The 20,604-nt window shown below is 36.9% G+C and overlaps 1 protein-coding gene across 5 annotated transcripts in view; it reads right to left on the bottom strand.

Moving 5' to 3' along the window:
- RASAL2 (RAS protein activator like 2) overlaps positions 1-20,604 on the bottom strand; it is a 353,784-nt gene that overhangs the window by 186,257 nt on the left and 146,923 nt on the right. For all 5 annotated transcript variants that reach the window (XM_029935134.1, XM_029935136.1, XM_029935137.1 and 2 more), the window contains exon 2: positions 761-888. In XM_029935134.1, coding sequence (XP_029790994.1) covers positions 761-888 — 128 coding nt within the window. The remainder of the gene's footprint in view (positions 1-760; positions 889-20,604) is intronic.

The following is a 20,604-nucleotide window of genomic DNA, read 5'->3' as shown; positions in this document are numbered from 1 at the left end:
CTTTCTTATCGAGTGTGAGTTCCCTGGAGGAGCACCCATAATTTCCTCCAACTACTTTTCCTTGGCATTCATAATTTGGCTAACTGTTTCGGGTATGAGGCCTAGCTTTCAGCCTCACTGGGCATTTAACATGCCTTCCTCACTAGGCTTAATCATTTCTAACTTTCGATTGAAAGTGTGAAACATGCGAGTCTTCCTCGTACTTGAACACTTAGAGGTCACTGTTGGAATATTTACTGGCCCGTTTCAATACTGTCGTGTCTCAGTGAATAGAGTCCAGAGAAGAGGGAGAGGGATGGGAACAGCCAGTCCAGTTGGTGGAGCAGTCAGAATACACACATTTATCAATTATGTTCACCATCTTATGTGAGTGTAGCTCATGGTGCCTCAAAACAATCGCAATGGTAACATCAAAGATCACTGATCACAGATCACCATAACAATTCCTATAATAATGAAAATGTTTGAATGATAATGACCAAAATGTGAAACAGAAACATGAAGTGAACAAATGCTGTGGGAGATATGACACCGACAGACTTGCTCAAGACAGCATTGCCACAAACACTCAATTTTTATGACGTGGCACTGCTAAGTGCATTAGAGCAGAGCTCAATAAAAGGAGTCAGGCCCATGCCTATACTTCATATTGATACAGTCTCCCTTTCCATAAATGTCACATATCAACAGGCAAATAAAAACTAGATTTCAGGAATTGGTCAGAAGCAGCAGCGACTTTTCTCAGTAATGTCCACCTCACCTCCTTCTCCTTGTTGAGCAACACCAGCTGGCTGTCTGTGAGGATGCAGTACCTCCGCTCCCACGTGGTCGCTTCAGTGTAGGGTGACTGGCCACAAGACAGACGATGGGTAGGTGGCCCCTTTACATCTGAGTGACAAATATGAAAAACCAAAAGTGAGAAAGCATTATTGTGTTTACATAGGTAGACTAGTATTTCAAATGTGAGGTCCTTCAAAATCAAATAAAGAGTTTTAAACATGAACCTAATGGTAAATTGAAAACTTCCTCTTAATAAAAACCATTCTATACAGAGGGGGAAATTGGCCCTTTAGTCTGCAGAAAGAAAGCTGAAACACTAGGAAGATTTGCTAGCGTGAACTTGACACAGTCCTCACCACTGTACATGTACCAAAACAATGGGGAGTTGCTTCAGAGCTTAACTAACATCATTCAAAATAAAGAGCGGGGATGGCTCAGAGACAAGAACGGAAGACAGAACCTCTAATCTTTAGGAAGAAATGGTGTTGCATGTACACGTCGTGAGTACTGCTAACCCCATTAGAGAGAATGTAGTTATTAACCGCTGGTGTCTTCTAAATGGCTTTATTTCTAGTCATGCATGAGGATTAACAAAAGATTTAAACCATAGAATCATATTACCACTAGAGGCCAGTAAGCTCTTAAAAACGCAGAAAGCAATTTCTGCAAGGAAAAATCTAACATGTTACTGTCATTTCTCTTAGAGGTGGATGTACGGATCTGAGCTAAATGTTTCTGAGCTAAATGTTTAACTCTTCTCAAATGTCTCATTTCCCTATTAAATACCAAGTGGTTATGAATTACTTTGTTACTTTAAAAATTTTTGATACAAACTGTTCACTCATTTGGGCTGCTATAAAACGCGGAACACATCTTAATCAAAAGTACACATTAGATCCGTTAAATAAGGCTTTTATGACAGTTGAATATTAAAAGTTCTTTAGCCAATGAAGGATTAATTCCTGTTAGGATTATACTGGATAGATAATTTAAATGCATTACTTATTACTAGTTAGTTACTTTGCTACAGGAGCATCTCAAACTGGAGAAATTAGAAAACAAACACCCATGAGGGCCAGAGAGTTTTAAGTCAAAAATAAGCACATTTTATCAATTACATGAATGTTTTCATTACTATTACTTTCTACAGACATTTAGGGGTTTTTTAAGTGTTTGTTTATTTTTTCGGGGGCGGGGGCGCAGAGATAGGGAGACAGAAGATCCGAAGAAGGCTCCACACTGACAGCAGAGGGCCCAATGTGGGGCTCGTACCAACAAACCGTGAGATCATGACCTGAGCCAAAGTTGGATGCTTAAGCAACTGAGCCACATGGGTCCCAAGATTTTTTTTTTTTTTTGAGAGAGAGAGAGCGAGCGAGCGCGAGCCAGGGAGAGGGACAGGAAAGAGCAGAGAAAGACGGATGACAGAATCTTAAGCAGGCTCCATGCTCAGCTCAGAGCCACTACTGGGCTCTATCCCATGACCTCAGGAACATGATCAGAGCCAAAAATCAAGGGTCAGACACTCAACCAACTGAGCCAGCCAGGTACCCCAGATTTTTAATCAAAGTCTGAAGGTACTCCTGGTACTGGCTTCAAGGAGGTACAAGTAATGTCCTAGGTCTTATACTAGAGTTCCCCAAACATGCAATGGGATAGCTGTAGTTCTGTCAGAAATAAACAAGGCAGTAACTCAGACACTTAGATGTATGGCTCTCTTCACATTGTCTTCTGAAGTCAATATTATCTTCAGTGCTCCTTCTGGCTTAACTTCTTTTGCTTTCTAAAAATCTATTTAAATGTGTTGCTCTGCATGTGTAGGCAAGCGTATCAGCTGTCCTCCAAATAACTCAAAGTCAGAGAACCCAAATTACTTACTAGCGCTCGGCTGGAGATGTTACTAATTCTTAGTTCACTGCTTTTGCTTTTTGGCATCTATCTCCTCTACACTATGCACAGCAGTATTTGCTGCACACCTAGCTTCTCCATTCCACAAACTCTCTCTTCCCCACCCTCAACTCCTCCCTTTGTATTCGAACAGAGCATGGAAAATTAAAGTTTTCTTTATACCTCAAAATTTCCTTAATTTATCACAAAAAGCTTGAAAGGAGCTGACTCTTAATCCTTTTTGACACATATGGAAGATTTTGCCTGTACTTAAAAGCCATGTCAAAGCTGATTTTCTTTACATGATTTGGGCAAACAAATGGGTTAGATTTTTACCACAGTGTAGACCTATTTTTAGAGTCAAGTACCGACTTCACTTCAACATAGAGGGGATGCACCTACTTTATGTGGAAATGTGGTGGTTTTGTGGCCTAGACAACTTTTCATTCAAATGACTAACCTTCTTACGTAAGTTAGTCGTGACCTAAACTGCCCACTGTAATTTAATTTGAACAGCAATTTTGTGATCTATACTAAGCAAGACATTGATAGACTCCATAAAAATTAGAATACAGAATACTATGTTTATAGCATAATGCAGATTTCTTGACAAAATATAAATCTGTATCAGCACTGAATTTAAGAAAACCTAAGTTCCCTTTCCTGTGTCATCCTGAGTAACTCTCTTAAAGTCACTGTCTCATGTTCTCCCTTTCTCCAATCCTTGACTTTGTTCCTAGTTTCTTCATGGTACTGAGACACAAGACAATGTTTCACACAGCGTTTGGGGACCCCAAACTATTCCTCCCCAGTGCATCAGGTAGAATGAAGTAGGGAGCAAGACTGCTGTATATAAAAATGTCTGTTTGTCTGAATAATGAGATGGGTTAGCTCTGTTATAAATTTTATAATTTCACATTCATTATGTAATACCCACTTTTTTTTTTAATATCATATTGTAAGACTGTCTTCCAAGGAAGAAAACAAAAAAGAAGTTAGAATACGTGATTTGCGGGGTTTTTTTTTTTTTTTTAGCACTTCTGGATTAAGTTTGAAAAGGCATTTTAAATAACAAGATAAAATAAGATCTAAATAACCTATAGATTTAATTTATTCAGTTTATCATTTCCTCGTTTCCATGGTTAAATTAAGATTTAACAGTACACTTGTAAAACCTATATACTAAGACTATATTGACACTGGACAAGCTCACTTTACCAATACTACCCATCAATCAATCAATCTCTTTTTCTCTCTCTCTCCCTCCCTCTCTTCTCCTTCCCTCTGCTTCTCCCTCCTGGCTCTAATAACATACTTCTAACTTCTGGCTTCCAATTGTACTTAGTGTCTAAAACTCACTAGAGAAAAGGATAATATAGAACCAAAAATTAAGAATCTTAAAAGCAAAACTGAAAAAGAAATTGCTTTGCATTGCCCCAGTCCTATAAGGATACCAAGCGCATTGGATGCTGGATTTATTATAAAAATTGAATAATTTCAGAAGCATTAAAAAGCATCTGAGGTTACTCAATGGGTCCCTTTGAAAAGTACTTCTCTAAGACTGGCTACTGCCATGTGGACTAGTAATTCTCAAATTTTTTTGATCTCAAGATTCCCTGAAATTCTTAAAATTATTGAAGACATCAAAGAATTTTTTATATGAGCCATATTGATCAATATTTGCCATATTAGAAATTAAAACTGAGAAATGTTTAAAATATCCATTAAATAATAAGAAACCTACTGCATATTAATATAAATAACACATTTTTAATGAAATCTATTTTCCAAAACAAACAAAATAAGTGAGAGCAGTGACTCTGCTTTATGTTTTGCAAATCTCTTTTTTAAGATCTGGCTGAGGGGCGTCTGAGTGGCTCAGTCAATTAAGCGGCCAACTTCAGCTCAGGTCATGATCTCATGGTTCATGGGTTGAGCCCTGTGTCAGGCTCTGTGCTGACAGCTCAAAGCCTGGAGCCTGCTTCTGATTCTGTGTCTCCCTCTCACTCTGACCCTCCCCCACTCATACTCAGTGTCTGTCTCTCTTAAAAATAAATAAATGTTAAAAAAATTTTTTAATAAAAAATAAAGTCTGGTCTAGCTGAATGGGAGACAGCTAGATTCTTATATCTGTTACAGCAGTCAATAATATATTGCTTTATGTTGCTTTGGTTGTAATATATGAAGAAATTCTAAACTCACACAGATACGCAGTTGGAAGGGAAGAGTATTTTATTTTTTAATGTTTGTTTATTTTTGAGAGAAAGACAGAGTGTGAGCAGGGGAGGAGCAGAGAAAGAGGAAGACAGAATCTGAAGCAGGCTCCAGGCTCTGAGCTGCCAACACAGAGCCTGATGCAGCGCTTGAACTCATAAACCATAAGATCATGACCTGAGCCGAAGTTGGACGCTTAACCAACCGAACAGGCAGGTGCCCCAGGGAAGAGTATTTCAATAGCATTTTTAGATAAATGAGGATCATCTATTTTAATACTAATCCAAAACCTGACAAGAGGATGCTTCTTAAAAGTGAGTAAAATGTGGAATTTGACACTACAGCAATGAATGTTTCATACTCAGTTATGTTAAAAATCACTGGCATACCTAACCCTTCGAATGGATGTTTAACCCAGATGTACAAGTTTTTAACATTATGCATTGATCATTTCCAAAACATTGGTTTACTTTAGTTTTGCAGATCTCCCAAATTATGACACTTGTCATTATGTACTATCAAAAAATCACATTCATTAATTTTCAGACAAGTCATGACTTTATCATAGAAATCTTTACTGGGAAGCTATCAAGCATTTTTCATCTTGGATTTTTATGATTAGCAATAAATACTGCTGTTTTTTTCCCTTTAAATGAAAGGTTCCTTTCTTTTTCCAGAAAATATCTGCCAAATAACCAAGACCAAGGAACTGTAGTTTGTCCTGCAGTTGTATTTCAAGTAAAAATGGTGTTTCGTGAAAACAAGCGGCAAGTTCAGCTCTCAAGGCAACTTGCACAGAACGCCCTCGGTTGTGATAGGCATCATACTTGAGTGGGCGGCTCGTGAGCGCTTCCCACATTCAGACAGAATGTTAAAAAACTGTGAACTCTAGGGTTGAGACTTAACAAAATCAAGGATTTTCACTGAGTTCTCTAATTTTCTTGTCCCTTTCTCCCTACCATGTGGCAGAGGAGAATGCAGTGACTCCTAATACAGTTTGGCGCAGCAGCCTTGATTCCTATAACTGCGTCGGTGGTTTTACTCCAAACTGCCTCTGCATCGTCGTGTAAAGTCAACAGTCTTTTTTTTTTTTTTAAGGCAATTTACTATGAAAACAGTTTTAATCTAACAGACCAGGGGGATCCTCGGTTGTAGGGTTCCACAGACCATACTTTAAAAACCACTGCTGAGACAACAGGATTCTGTTGAGGATTCCAATGAGGATTCTAAGGAAGCCTGGCAATAGCTTGCTAGGATGAAGTAGAAAAAAGGCACTAAGAGGTCTTATATAATGGATGGGAAACTAATGTAATGGCCTGGCAAGGGATAATTGGGGTCACAGACTGATGAAATAGAGCAGGATCATGTGAACCTGATTTTGAAATAGGAATTTAGCACGGAAGTCCAAAACAAAGTTTTTCAGAATAGGAATAAGAAAATTTAAAGGAAGCTTTTGAATTTGAATTGAATTAGAAGGATTCAATATAATCCATTATACCTAAATCACTTAAAAACAGCATCGAAAATACCAGATTTCTTAGTCTACCTGTCAATCTAAAAATCAAACCGTAGGCTTCTTCAAGCACTGATATAAATTTAGTAACTATCTGACAAGGAAACAACAATTTTCTTGTGTATAACCCTTCCTCATAACCTTTCCTTATAAACAGAGAAGGAAGCTTCATAGCCTGTCCCATCACTTGACAAAGATGAACAAAAATAATACAACAGAGCTGGATATTCTATTAAAGTCTTCAAAGGGTAAGCATCGTCTGGTCTCTTAAAGCATCTCAAATACTTACAGTAGGAAAATAAATAAAGGGATCTGATTAGAGGCAGAAGTAGGGGTTAAGGCGAATGGAGAAGAACAAGCCCATGACCCAAATATGGAGAAGGTCAAAGAAAAAAAACTGCTGTGGGAAATTTTACTTTGGTATCACATCATTTACTAGCCACATGTTCTTTTAAAATTCCAACATTGTAAGTTAAATGCAATTAAACTTGGTAAAATACAAGACCTGTTTACTCCCATCCAAGAAAGCTTTACAGAGTATTCCATAGGGAGACTCTTCCAGCTAACACAGTCCCTAAGGTTTTATTCAATCTCAATAGCCTTTCACTGATTCTTAGTACCAACTTAAAAAAATAAAATAAAATAAAAATAAAACAGCTTTGGGAAATCTCTCTCTACAGGTGAGATTTTATACATTAAAAGAAAAACACATTTCTAGCAGGTAGTTGTTATAAACCTCAGAGGTCTGAACTGCTTAGGAAGATCCATGTTTTCATGCGTGTGTATTTATTTCCATGCCAGATCCAACCCAGCTCATTAATGGCAAATTCTTCCCAATATTCAAATTTCATTATCAGACTTGTTTTCTTTCTGAATTTGATTAGAATTCAAAGTCAAAGTATAAATATTACTTTATAGGTGTGCCTGAGTGGCTCAGTCAGTTAACCGGCCGACTTCAGCTCAGGTCATAATCTCACAGCTCGTGGGTTCAAGCCCCACGCTGGGCTCTGTGCTGACAGCTCAGAGCCTGGAGCCTGCTGCAGATTTTGTGTCTCCCTCTCTCTCTGCCCCTCCCCCACTCATGCTCGCTTGCTCTCTCTGTCTCTCTCTCTCTCGATCTCAAAAATAAATATTTTTTAAATTAAAAAAAATAATGAACATTACTTTATAAAGTCTTAAAACTGGAGTGGCTACTTTCTTATAGAAGTAAAAATATAAACAATTGTAAAACAGTTACTAAATGTTACTAAAACGAGCTAAGAATACGTCAATTTCCCTAACTATATATACAAAGGGCTATTTTTCTCTTCACCAAAATGTTCAAACTAGTTTTAACAGAAGTTTAAGTTTAAAATATCATTTACATCCACGGGCCAACTAACAAGCCATATTTTTAAAAGAAGGTTCTTTATTTGTCTAATAAATAATAAAATCCTTACCCTGCCATACAGCTTTTAAAATGTGGTATCTTGTTGGCTATCTTCTACAGGCAATTTCTGCTGCCAGAGAAGAAATGTTAGAGTGTCGTGTGATGACGATTTTAATCATAATCATGACGTCTTTAACGTGCTGCTCAGCAGCAGCCTGCTGATGTTGAAAATTTATGACCAAACTATTTTATAAATGTGTTAATTCTCTCTGCCTAAGACTTAGTGTGGCTGCCATCCATTACTTCATCAATATGTTTTAAATCACTCTCTTTCATTCTTAAAGTATTGAAAGAAAAGACAAAATGAACTGGGACATTAAGATAAAGTTTAATTTTATTTATTTTGTCTTTTCATTATATTTCCACCCTCCATATTCTGTCAAAATGTCAGAAAATAAGCAAATTCGAGAAGAAGCAAACAAAAATTTTCTTAGAATAACTATCCAAACACAAAGATTATTGGCTATGAACTCTGCTTTGTCCTGACATGCAGTGAGCCCTTGGGCTGGCGAATTACATTACAGTGCATACAAATCAATGGCCCCAGAAGATTTAAATATGGTCACACTCACCTTGGTGAGTAATAAGGATACTAAGTAATAAATGATTCAAAATGTTTAAGATATAAAATCATTACTAGGTCAGAACTGTTTGCCTTTATGGAAATACATTTTAATCTTTATCATAAATTCACTAGGAGACCCTAACTGTTTATTGAAACAAATTCATATCGTGTCTTTTATCCTTAGCTAACTATTTTAGTTTCCTTCTCAATTATGGAGGCTTAATTGTCATGGTACTTATCACTGGTGTCTAATCAGTAAACTCCCTATGCTCACCATCCCCCATTTTTTAATGTTTTATTTATTTTTGAGACAGAGAGCGTGCACAAGTGGGGGAAGTACAGAGAGAAGGGACAGAGGATCCGAAGCAGGCTCTATGCTAACAGCAGCAAGCCCAATGCAGGGCTCCAACTCACGAACCAGGGGATCATGACCTGAGCTGAAGTCAGATGCTCCACCAACTGAGCCACCCAGGTGCCCCGCAACATCACCCTTTTTGAGAAAAAGGGAGGGTGGGTAGGAGATAGCACGTTACACTTTCTCATGAGCAATTCCCTTTAGACTAAGATTTGCAAAGGGTCCCTTCACTGCCTCCCTCTCAGTCTCAGCAGCTTCAGGGCCTAAGCATAGGTATTCTACCTTTGCTCCATCACAGGGCAGAGTTACCTGTAATAAGTATTAAAATGTAGTAAGTCCCTGGAAGGCTGGACATTTATAATAGACAATCAGATGTTTGATAAAGGTAACACTTCTGTTTTTAGAGGAATTTTATTTGAGAGAAAGAGAGAGAGAAAAAACAAGGAGAGAAGAGGGAAAGAGGGGGAGGGAAAGAAGAGAGAGACAATGAGAGAGAATCTTAAGCAGGCTCCAAGCCAGGCCCAGAACCTGACGTAGGACTCAATCCCATGACCCTGGAATGATATTCTGAGCTGAAATCAAGAGTTGGATGCTCAACTGACTAAGCCCCCAGGTGTCCCAGAAAAACAAATTTTAATTGGATAATACTACCTAAGTATTAGATGACGGCCAGGATGGGAAACAATTCCTATGATGGTCTATACTAATACAGTTTGTACTACACTTGATCACATATTGTTCAAGTAACTCTATGGTATCAGTAAGTGAATGGAATGTTGTGAATGAAGCCACATTCAGATGACAGATGGCAGCCAATTACAATTTGTACTTCACTCCCAATGGGACCATTTACATCTACAGTTCATACTCTCACCTAAACAGAAAAACATAAAATACTCAAAATAATTCACTTGAATAATAATCCTTAGAAGAAAAAATAAAGGTCTATATGCAAGTTTTTCTTAAACAGTCAAGTATGTGCAAATTTACAAAAAGTGTAAGAAAATACTAGTCTGTCCCTTAGAACATAACCATGGTGTTACATAAATGATCAAAACTCACGATCATTTTTGTGTCTCATACTCATATTACTGGTAGAAAAATGAACTATACTAAGAATTAATCTCAAACACCATGTAATATCCATTCCTTCTGTTATGTTTAGTACCTCGTCCTGTATACCCCCATGCCTGCCTCTTTTTGAACTGAATCTTGTCACTTTCCTTTAGCGGCAGCTGTTGTGAGGAGAGAATTAGAGCTTTAAAAGGAATGTGATTCTTTGTGGAGAAGGGGAAAAAAGAGTAAATAGATGACCACTATTAAGAGATCAGTTTCTGAGGCTTTAGCAATTGGTTATACAGCCAATACTGTAATATTATCTCTCTATCTAAAGGAGCAAAAGAAGGCAGACTGCATTAAAAATAAAACCTATCAAAAGTTTGGCAGCATTAAAAAATTTTAATAGCTCTACCTCTCTACACAGTATCAACTGAAATAGAATTACAGAGCTAAATATGCATCTCGTTTGAATTGTGACCTGTTTGAGTCACAAATCACTGGGCTTACAGTGAAAACTATCAAGGCGATAACATAGGCTTCTCTGAAGAATCCTATCAGTCACTCACTGTAAAGTTGACAACCCAATTCAGTCAGCTCAGTCCTGAGCAACTTAGCTGACTTACATAAGATGTGGAAAAGCTTTCTTTTTATCAAAAACCACTGACCTCAAATCAGTAGGAGGGAACAAATACAACATGAGACTATAAAGCAGTAAAAAAAAGAATGGATCTAGACTTCTCCAATGTAACACAGGAATTTGGAAGACAATGGAGTCATGCCTTCAAATTTCCAAAAGAAACTTATTTCCAACCTAAGTTATTCACTTAGCCAAATAATCAAGTTTGAGGATTAAATAAAAATATTTTTAAGCTACTCAAGGCCTCAAATTTGGGGGACTGTCTTAGTTTGCACGGGGTGCCATAACAAGATACCAGAGACTGCGTGGCTTAAGCAACAGAAATTTCTTTTCCCACAGGTTTGGAGGCTGGGAAATCAAGTATCAAGGCACAAGCTGATTTGGTTGCTGGTGAGTGTGCTCTTCTGGACTTGCAGATGGCTGCCTTCCTGTTGTGTCCTCACATGATGGAGAGAAAGGGCTATCTCCTTCTCCTTCTGTAAAAGCACCAGTTCTATTAGATTAGGGATGGCCCTTATGACCCCATCTAACCTATACTACCTCCAAGATATAGCCCTATAAAATGACTTGGGGGTGTGGGAGGGGACACAAACATTCAATCCATAACTGAGTAAATCAAGAGAACAGGCACACTGTATTTTTATAACTGGTATAAAGGGAAAGAGAAGGAGAGAAGCAAAGAGGGCCCCAAAATGATGATGAAGAGAACTAGGAGGCTGGTAACTGCAATCCTGACTGCAACAGTATGAACAAAGAGACTGACATGCTGAAGACGTCACACCATGCTTTCTGCTACTCTGCCAGTTTTTAAACTACTGGAGCATGTGCTTGAATGAAATGAGGTAAATAAAAAAAGAGACAAAGCCTTAAGACCCAGGAAACAGGGTTTCCACCCTAAGAAAAAGGTAAAGAGAATTCTAAGGATGACAGCAAAGCAAACACCTAGGACGACAGCTGTTTAGGATATGATCCTAAATATAAAAAGACTAGGGGGGACTCCAGGAGGGATGTCACCACGAAAAAAGAAAATGAAACAAAATCAAGCTGGATCTAATAAATTACCTGATACTACTGGCCTTGAGCAAAACTGTACTACAAGACTATAGGAAAGCACGGGAAGAATAACAGGTCCAAAGAAACCTACACAAATGAAAAAAAGGCAATTATTAACCTCAAAAAAAAAAAAAAAAAAAAAGCAAAAAGAATGGAAATCTAATAATAACATTCAACCATGCCCAGTTTGGGCATAATAATGTAAAACAGTGAGTACTCATTATAAAAATAAGTATATAATTATGGTAGGCAATTGGGATAATTGTATAAGACAGCTAAATCATCATCCAACATAACAGAAAAATCAATAATGAAAAAAAAAGCCCAAGACCTGATAAATAAAAAAAGCAGTATATTTATGTTATTTAGGATTAAGGAGATACATAAGTGCCAGAATACAAAATTAGAAGAGTCAATGTTCTTGGCTCAGAAAAAACGAGGTGAGGAAAACCAGCACACTCTGTTAAGAAAAAGGCCGACAATCCAATCAAACGGGCAAAAGTCCTCAACATTTACTTTGTTAAAAAAATATATATATATCCAAATGTTCATTTAACATGTGAAATGTATTCAACATCATTAATCATCAGGGAAATGCAAATTAAAACCACAGTGAGAGATCACTACTACATAACTGCCCGAATGGCAAAAATGAAAAGATACTAAGTTTTGCTGAAGATGGGAAACAACTACAGGTGGGAGTGTGAAATGGGCCCATCACTTTGGAAAAATGTTTGACAACACTTACAGAGCCCAGACATATACATATGCAGCAATTCTGCTCCTAGATATATACCCAATAGAAATATGGACACATTTTCACCAAAAAGATGGAAGACTGCATACAGTGGCACTATTCATAACAGCTAAAACTAGAAATAATCTGAAATGCCCACCAATACCAGAATGGATATGGGAATTGTGGTAATTCATAAAATGAAGTATTATCTACCAATGAGGTTGAAAGCACTACAACTACATGGAACAACATGTATGAAGCTCGCAAATACAATACTGAACAAAAGAAATGACACAAAAGGTGTATAATTTTGCTTAAAGTTCAAAAATAGGTAAAATTCCCCTACAATATTAATGCTGATCATAGTTACTCTTTGGACATGCAGTGACTGGGAAAGGACATAAGGTGGACTTCTGGACTGCTATTAATGTTCCATATCTTCAGCAGGGTACAAGTTACTCAGGTTTGTCACCGTAATGGAAATTCATAAAACTATATATGAAGCTATAGTAGCTGTGCACTTTTCTGTGTACAGTATATTTCAATAAAAATTATAACTTTTTTAAAGTAAGCTCTTCACCCAACATGGGGCTTGAACTCACAACCCTGAGGTCAAGAGTATAAGCTCTACTGACTGAACCAGCCAAGTGCCCCAATGAAAATTATATTTTAGAGGCGCCTGGATGGCTCAGTCGGTTAGGTGTCTGACTTCAGCTCAGGTCATGATCTCGCAATTTGTGAGTTCAAGCCCTGCATCGGACTCTGGGCTGACGGCTGGGAGCCTGGAGCCTGCTTCAGATTCTGCGTCTACCTCTCTCTCTGGCCCTCCCCAACTTGTGCTCGGTCTTTCTCTCTCAAAAATAAGTAAATGTAAAAAAATTTTTTAATTATGTTTTAAAAAGATTCCAGAGGTATCTGGGTGGCTCAGTCAGTTAAGCACCCAACTCCTGATTTTGCCTCAGGTCATGATCTCACAGTTTGCTGATTTGAGCCCCACAACAGGCTCTGCACTGAGAGCATGGAGCTCGCCTGAGATTCTCTCTTTTTCTGCCCCTCCCCCACTCAGAGTGTCTCTCTCAAAATAAATAAATAGGCTTAAAAAAAAAAGATTCCAGGGGTGCCTAGATGGCTCAGTCAGATAAGTGTCCAACTCTTGATTTCAGCTCAAGCCATGATCTCACAGTTCGTAGGATCAAGCTCCTGCTTAGGATTCTCTTTCTCGCTCTGTCTCTCCCCTGTTCACAGACACGTACACTCATGCACACTCTCTCAAAATAAATTAACTTAAAAAAAATCTGTTTAAAAAAAGATTCCAGTTCTACCATTTATAAGTTGTGTGGCCTTGGATAAATTGCTCAACCTAAGTAAATTTCAATTTCTTCTTCTTTAAAATAGGGCTGATAAAAAATAATAATAAGTAAAATAGGGATGACAAAACACTAAATCTCAGGAGTTTGTTTTTGAGGTTCAAATGCTTAACAAAGTACCTCACACATACTATGCACACAAGTTTGTTATTGTGATTAGTCATTTGGGCACTGAAAGGGGGGAGAAAATAATTACATACAGTCTCATTTTGAACGAATTTGACTGACATGACATATGACTTAAGCTATGTAGTCAAATAACTAGATTGAAATCTGCCACTTACTATTTCCATGATTTGGGGCAAATGAAGTAACCTGAAACTCCACTTTCTCAACTATAAAATGGAATAAGATCATGGTTGTATGTGTTTATAGAGATATTTTTAAATTAGATTAAAAGTAAAAGACATTTCCAAACAAAAAGTGTTTGAACTATGTAAATCTATCTATATTTTCATGTGTGCATATGTGTAGGTGTGAATGCATGAGTTATTTAAAAATATGAAGATAAGTGATGGAGAAAACCTCTAAAGGAATTACAAGGGGATGCCTCTTTGGAACAGAAACTAGCTGAGACACAGGTAGAGAACATAACTGCTCATTTTCATTTCAATCCTTATAGTACACATTTGTAATTATGTGCATCTATTAATGTGGCTTAAGATTAAATTATAAAGCGACATTATTTACCTTAAAAATATGTAGCTACCTAAATAGAAAAAGTTTAAGGGAGGCTCCAAATTAAGTTGATCAATATCAAGCTCATGGACAAAAAATTTAAAAAAGAAAACAAAGTTTCAAGCACTTCAACACATTCATAATTCAACCTCTCTATCATGAGAAGAGTGTGGGTGGCACAGAAATGGTAACTTTGAGTCCACAGATGTTTAACTTCCTCTATTATTAGTGAGAGAACCACCTGTTACTAGGGAACCACCTATTTTTAACTAGTTCAAGTCTACTTTAAAACCCTAGGAATAAGAAAAGAAACGCTGGCTATCAGGCTTTTTGTTTGTTTTATAAATAACTAAGTAGCATTTGGAACATTGGGTTGAAACTTATACTTCTCATATGACTCCCTAAGGTTTTAATTTCCCCATAAGATAAGTAATACAGTACTTGAGTAGACAGGGAGGTGATACTAAGTCAGTCCTGGTACATACTGACCTCTCCTAGGATCCTTCTATACAAGCTGTTTAACATAACTCACTCCTGATTTTCAGCATATATGAATGGATTACAAAGATCACAGGCTATCAAAGCACAGGAACTTGGCAGAGTAAGACTCAGAGTCACAGCAGGACCCATGTCCCATCTTAGGATATTTGATTGAGTTAACACATTAGAAAAAGATAAGAACAATTTCTCAATTCCTGGAACACAGAGAGTGCTCAATAAATGTAAGCCCTCATTATTACCGTTGTTATTGAGAGGCATCATGTTAAGAACACAAAACCTGGAGTCAGACTGCCTGAAAAGGAATCGCTGCTCTACTGCTTACCAGCTGTGAGACTTTAGTCAAGATCTTTAACCTCTGGGGGCCCCAGTTTCCTCATCTTTAAAATGGGAACATTATGATCTCTCCCTCACAGGAATGTGGTGAGGATTAAATGAGAAATGTTCAGCATTTAGAACAGATATTAAGCCTTCAGTAAACGTTAGCTCTTATTAGTCTTTACACTGCCCAGATCTGAAATAATGGGTTAATTTCTTATTCCAATTCAAAACTACTGATGCTAAAAATACTGTAGTATTATGTCAGAGGAAAAAAATCTCATTTAAACTGTGAACGATCTTCAGAATTATAAGATGTATGTAAATAAATCACTCCTTGGAAATACTCTAAAGGAAAAAAAAACTGCACAGCTTTGCTCCAATGAAAGGAAAATTCCATTGGAAAGGGTCTGGTATGTCATGAATCCACATATCATTCTTGATGTGAACCTTAACAAAGGAAGAGCCAATAAGCCTACAGCCTTTTGACCACAGAAACAATGATAAGGAAAAGTGAATATAAGGACAGAAACACATTCTTTAAGCTGGTTTGGCAACTTAATGTACATCATTTAGGTCCGTCTACTAATTACTTCACATATTAAAAAAAGAAGAGAGAGAGAGAGAAGAGGAAATGAAATAATCTTTTTAATGGCACTGTTTTAATCTAACCAATTAGTTCGAATACTCCCAGCTCTATAAGCCTCTTACGACTGCATAGCTGATGGCTAAACTTGAGAAGAGCAATTAATCCTCATCTGTTTTTCTACAAGTTTCAGTTAGTACAAAAATGTGTAGATACTTCTCAAATGCAATCACAAGAATGCAAAAATATGAGAAATTTGGTGGGTGATATTTTTTGCTTTCTCAAAAAAGTTGAATCCAACTCAAAAGATTAAGCAGTAAAGAATAGGTTGTCACTACTTCTCAAAATTAAAGCTTGAGAGAAATCCCTCTCTCTCTTTCTCTCCCTCTCCATCCCTGCCCCCCACCTCACTCTTTCACTCTCTCACTTGCTCACGCGCATGCACGGGTGTGTGCGCACACTCGAACACACACACACACACACACATACACAATTAAGCCTCAATTCCTATGGGTATTCAGGTGCTTTTCCAAAACTGTCAGAACTCCTCTGTAGGTCCACAAACAAGAGAGCCATTGTGTGGATCTGTAAATCGTATGACATCATTGAAACACAAGCACCAATTGGTATCACAAACAGTTTGTGTTGCCAAGGATACCAGGAACTTTAAATACCCTGCAGTTGTACAAAGCCCAGGAGCACGACCTTGCGAACAATACCAGGAGCCTGCCCACTTTCTCTCTTTTAGTCACTGTTTCCAGCAGTGAAAGGACACTGATTTTGCCCCAGTAATTCTTCCAAATAATATAGTCAGGAACGCTCCTCAATCATTCAATTATTCATTTTGATATTCTCAACATAATGACAGCAAAAAAGAGGATTAAGAATTTACATAGCCCTATTAATGGACTCTCAAAAGGCTACGCTGGAGTCCTTTAATGAAACTTCACATTAGAGATTTTTAAAATGCAATGCACATAAACACTTCTGATTAAGCCCTACAGTAATGTTCCTCTGTGTTATGGAGTACCCTTTTAGTAACACAGAAAATAATTTAATCCTTGTGTGCCTCTCCTGGAAAAGTTATTTTTCCTTGCTTAATGTAAGCTTTGAACTTACAAATGAATTTTGTATGTAAACTTGTTTATTCTAGCTAGAGTAACTACTGCAACACAGAAACACAAGCTAAGTGTGAGGTATTAGGATTAACTATATTATTGCTAAAAGCCAAACTTATAAACCTTTAAAAAAAAAAGTCTCTTTAAAAAGGTTGTACTTAGGGCTAAATTGTTACGAAAGGTCTGTGGCTAAGCTCTTCTCAAATATCTATCTATCCAGGGTTAGACCTATTTACATTATATTTACATCAACTTTATTTGTGGAATGGTTTTAAATTACATGTGCCATTGAGATGTCGGACAGTTCCAGAGTTTTTATTTTTCTATTTAGGAGATGAATATTTTACCCAATTATTTCTCAAAATGCAAGCTGGAAATGGACAAGGAAAACAGAAAGAACTCGCGGAGATTGCAATTATAGAGTCCCAAGAGCTGTCTGAAGATGCTGGCAGCAGCAGGGAGCACTCAGCTAAATGAATGCATAGCCACACCTTGTGGCTTCTCCCTTTATATTACCTCACATGCACATGGTTACAATGCCAGGATTACAAGGCAAAGAAAGAGAGTCTCTCTTAAGCTGTTTTTGTATATTTTTTTAAATACCATCTTTTATTACAAACTCCTTTAAGTGAAAGCTGTCTTAGATGCTTACTTATTTTAATTCAAGTTACTAAGTACTGAGTACATTTCAGGGAGCTTATATATTGCTTGATACTTCTGAAAATACAGATCACATTGTTTTAACCCTGAGAAAAATCAGAATCTCAGTGAAGAAAGAAATGATTTCCACTGTGGTTTATCTAACCATTCCTAAAATTGTTTTAATAAACAGTAATGAATTAAATAGTGTGTGTAAAAAGTTGATTACAAGTCCCCCAAAAATGATAAGAAAAACATAAAATGTTAAGGTTTTGTTTTTGCTTTTGTTTTTTTACTTTAGAATACCACTGTGGGCTTTATGGAAGTCCCTAAGAGCTTCCAAAAGTAACAAATATTGCCTTGTCATGAGTGCCCATTAGAAATAAAATTAAACATGATTTATTATACACAAAATATGTTTAACTGTATCTTATGATCATGGTCTACTGGATGAAGAAACATACCTGCATATATATAACTGCAGGCTTGGTAAAGACATGCGCCCTGGCAAAACTCAGCTGAGTGAATCTGAACCAGCCATGATCTGGTTCTTTGTTCTAATTACTGCTCTTGAGAACTGTATTTCAAATTTTTTCTTTGGTTCTAAATTGTACTAGTACTTCATTAAATTTAACAGATACTTTTCTCTAACCCACCCCATTGTTATATGGACACTTTAAAAAACAACAATAAAAATTCTTTAAGTGGAAGCATCACATCTTTTTGTAAAAGTGCCTAATTTCATCAACTAACAACCAGTTTCGATGTAAATGACAATGCTTTCATAGAGTCAAATCCGGTCATGAGGAAATAAGGCAAAAGCAGATGGGGAAAAAGTTAAGTTTGGAACAGCTAAGAAGCTATTCCAAAACTCCTATAATTCCATACTTCCCATTATACTGAAGCAGAGAGAAGGAAAAGTGGGGAAAAACTGTCAGCAGCCTGGTAATACAGGGCAAATAGAAGAGGCCATGTCCTCCCAAGCATAGGACACAAAGAAATGCGGGAGATGACTTCTAGAGGTCAGGCAGACTTACCTAGCACTATAGACCAAGGACCAAACTATCTGTTTTCGTAACCAGGTCAAGAACAGACTCACAAACACCATCTAGAATAAGAAGAGGAAGCATATAAACCTACCCAATTTCTAGTGATTTACTATATAGGTAAACTCTCAACCCTACAATAACTTGAATAAAAAAATGGCATACACATTAAACTTATTGATGAAGTAGAACTGAATGCAATATTAAATATGGATACATTATCAGGATGCAAAATGATGAAAAAATATGCCAAATTGAATAAGCTATAAATGATACATCATTTGTATTATTGTATATAATTTAAAAGTCTGAGTTTGATTTTTAATGTGGTTTCATATCATATAAATGTACCAAAAGTTGTTGAATAAATTTCCTGATGGTAAAAATACAGGTTGGAGCCAATCTTTAAATTTTATAAATGATTTTACAACAAATATCATACCCAAACTTTCTATTTCTCTCTGTTTCTTAGAATTAACTATAAGAAATGCAATTACTGAACCACAAGTTTACATTTTTAAGACTCTTACAGATATTTTTCCAAATAATCCTTCATGTACAAATTTATATTCCTTACTGCAAAAAATGTAAAAAACAATATATATTATTAAATCTATCAATTTTTAAAGTTTTTAGATTCCAGTTAATTAACATAATGTAATATTAGTTTCAGGCATACAATTTAGTGGTTTAAAACGTACCTACAACACCCAGTGCTCATCACAATTGCACTCTTTAGTTCCCATCACCTATTTCACCCATTGCACACCCACCTCCCCTCTGGTTGAGTTTTAATTTGTTTTTTAGTTTGATATAGTTTGTTCTCTATAGTTAAGGGTCTGTTTCTTGGTGTGCCCTTTATTTTCGTTTCTTCTCTTATGCTTGTTTATTTTGTTTCGTAAATTCTACATGAGTGAAATCATATGGTATTTGTCTTTCTCTGACTTATTTCTGATGGCATTATACTCTCTAACTCCATCCACACCATTGTAAATGGCAAGATTTCATTCGTTTTATGTCTGAGAAATATTCCAATATGCATATGGAATGAATCTACCAATTTTATTTTATTTTTTTAGAGAACAATTGCAAGCACCTGTGAATGGGGGCAGGGCAGAGACAGAGACACAGAGAGAGAGGGAGAGAGAATCTTAAGCAGGCTCCATGCTCAGTGTAGAGACCAACAATGGGCTCGATCCCATGACCTTAGGACCATGTCCTGAGTCAAAATCAAGAGTCAGATGCTCAACTGACAGCGTGACACAGAGGTTCCTAAATCTTTCAAGTTTAAAGGTGAAACGAATGTATGCCAAATACTTATTGAGTATTGCCATATAAGCAAATCAGCATGCTAGACATTAGGGAGCAAAAGTGCAGACCCAATTGTGAGACAAACACATAATCAGACACTAGCAATACAGTGTGATACACACAAAAAAGAGCAAGAAATAAGGTGCTGTGGGTAGACCAAAGAGATATGGTTGTTAAATTTAACAACTGTAAGGATCCAGAGATGGAAGAGGTAGTACAACCCCACAACCTCACTGCAAACTTCATATAAATGATAATATGAATATTTGGAAACTAGGTGTTTTTCTGTGATCATTGGCAAACTGCAAGTCATCTGAAGAATTTTCTTAAGTTTATGGGTATATCTCATTTATTGGGCTTCCCTTCATTGTGCTTCACAAATAACTGCATTTTTTACAAATTGATGATTTGTGGCAAGAGCAAGTACATTGATATCACTGTTCTAATAGCAGTTAATCACTTTGTGTCACATTTTGATAAATCTCACAACATTTCAAACTTTTTTGTTTTTCTCTGTTTTGGTGATCTGTGATCATGCCCATCAAATGGTGAGCTTAAATGTTAAATATTGTGTATGTTCTTCTCACTGCTCTACCAACTGGCCATCATTCCCTTGTCTCTGTCCCTCTCTAAGATCTCCCTATTCCCCCAAACACAATAAGAGAGAGCTCAGTTAATAATCTTACAGTGACCTCCAGGCGTTCAAAGAGAGGAAGACTCGCATGTTTCACACTTTCAATCGAAAGTTAGAAATGATTAAGCCTAGTGAGGAAGGCATGTTAAATGCCCAGTGAGGCTGAAAGCTAGGCCTC

Source organism: Suricata suricatta, chromosome 3 (genome assembly GCF_006229205.1).
Source record: "Suricata suricatta isolate VVHF042 chromosome 3, meerkat_22Aug2017_6uvM2_HiC, whole genome shotgun sequence".
NCBI lineage: Eukaryota > Metazoa > Chordata > Mammalia > Carnivora > Herpestidae > Suricata > Suricata suricatta.
Note: the sequence above shows the minus strand (reverse complement) of the source record. Positions and strands in the feature narration are given on the sequence as shown.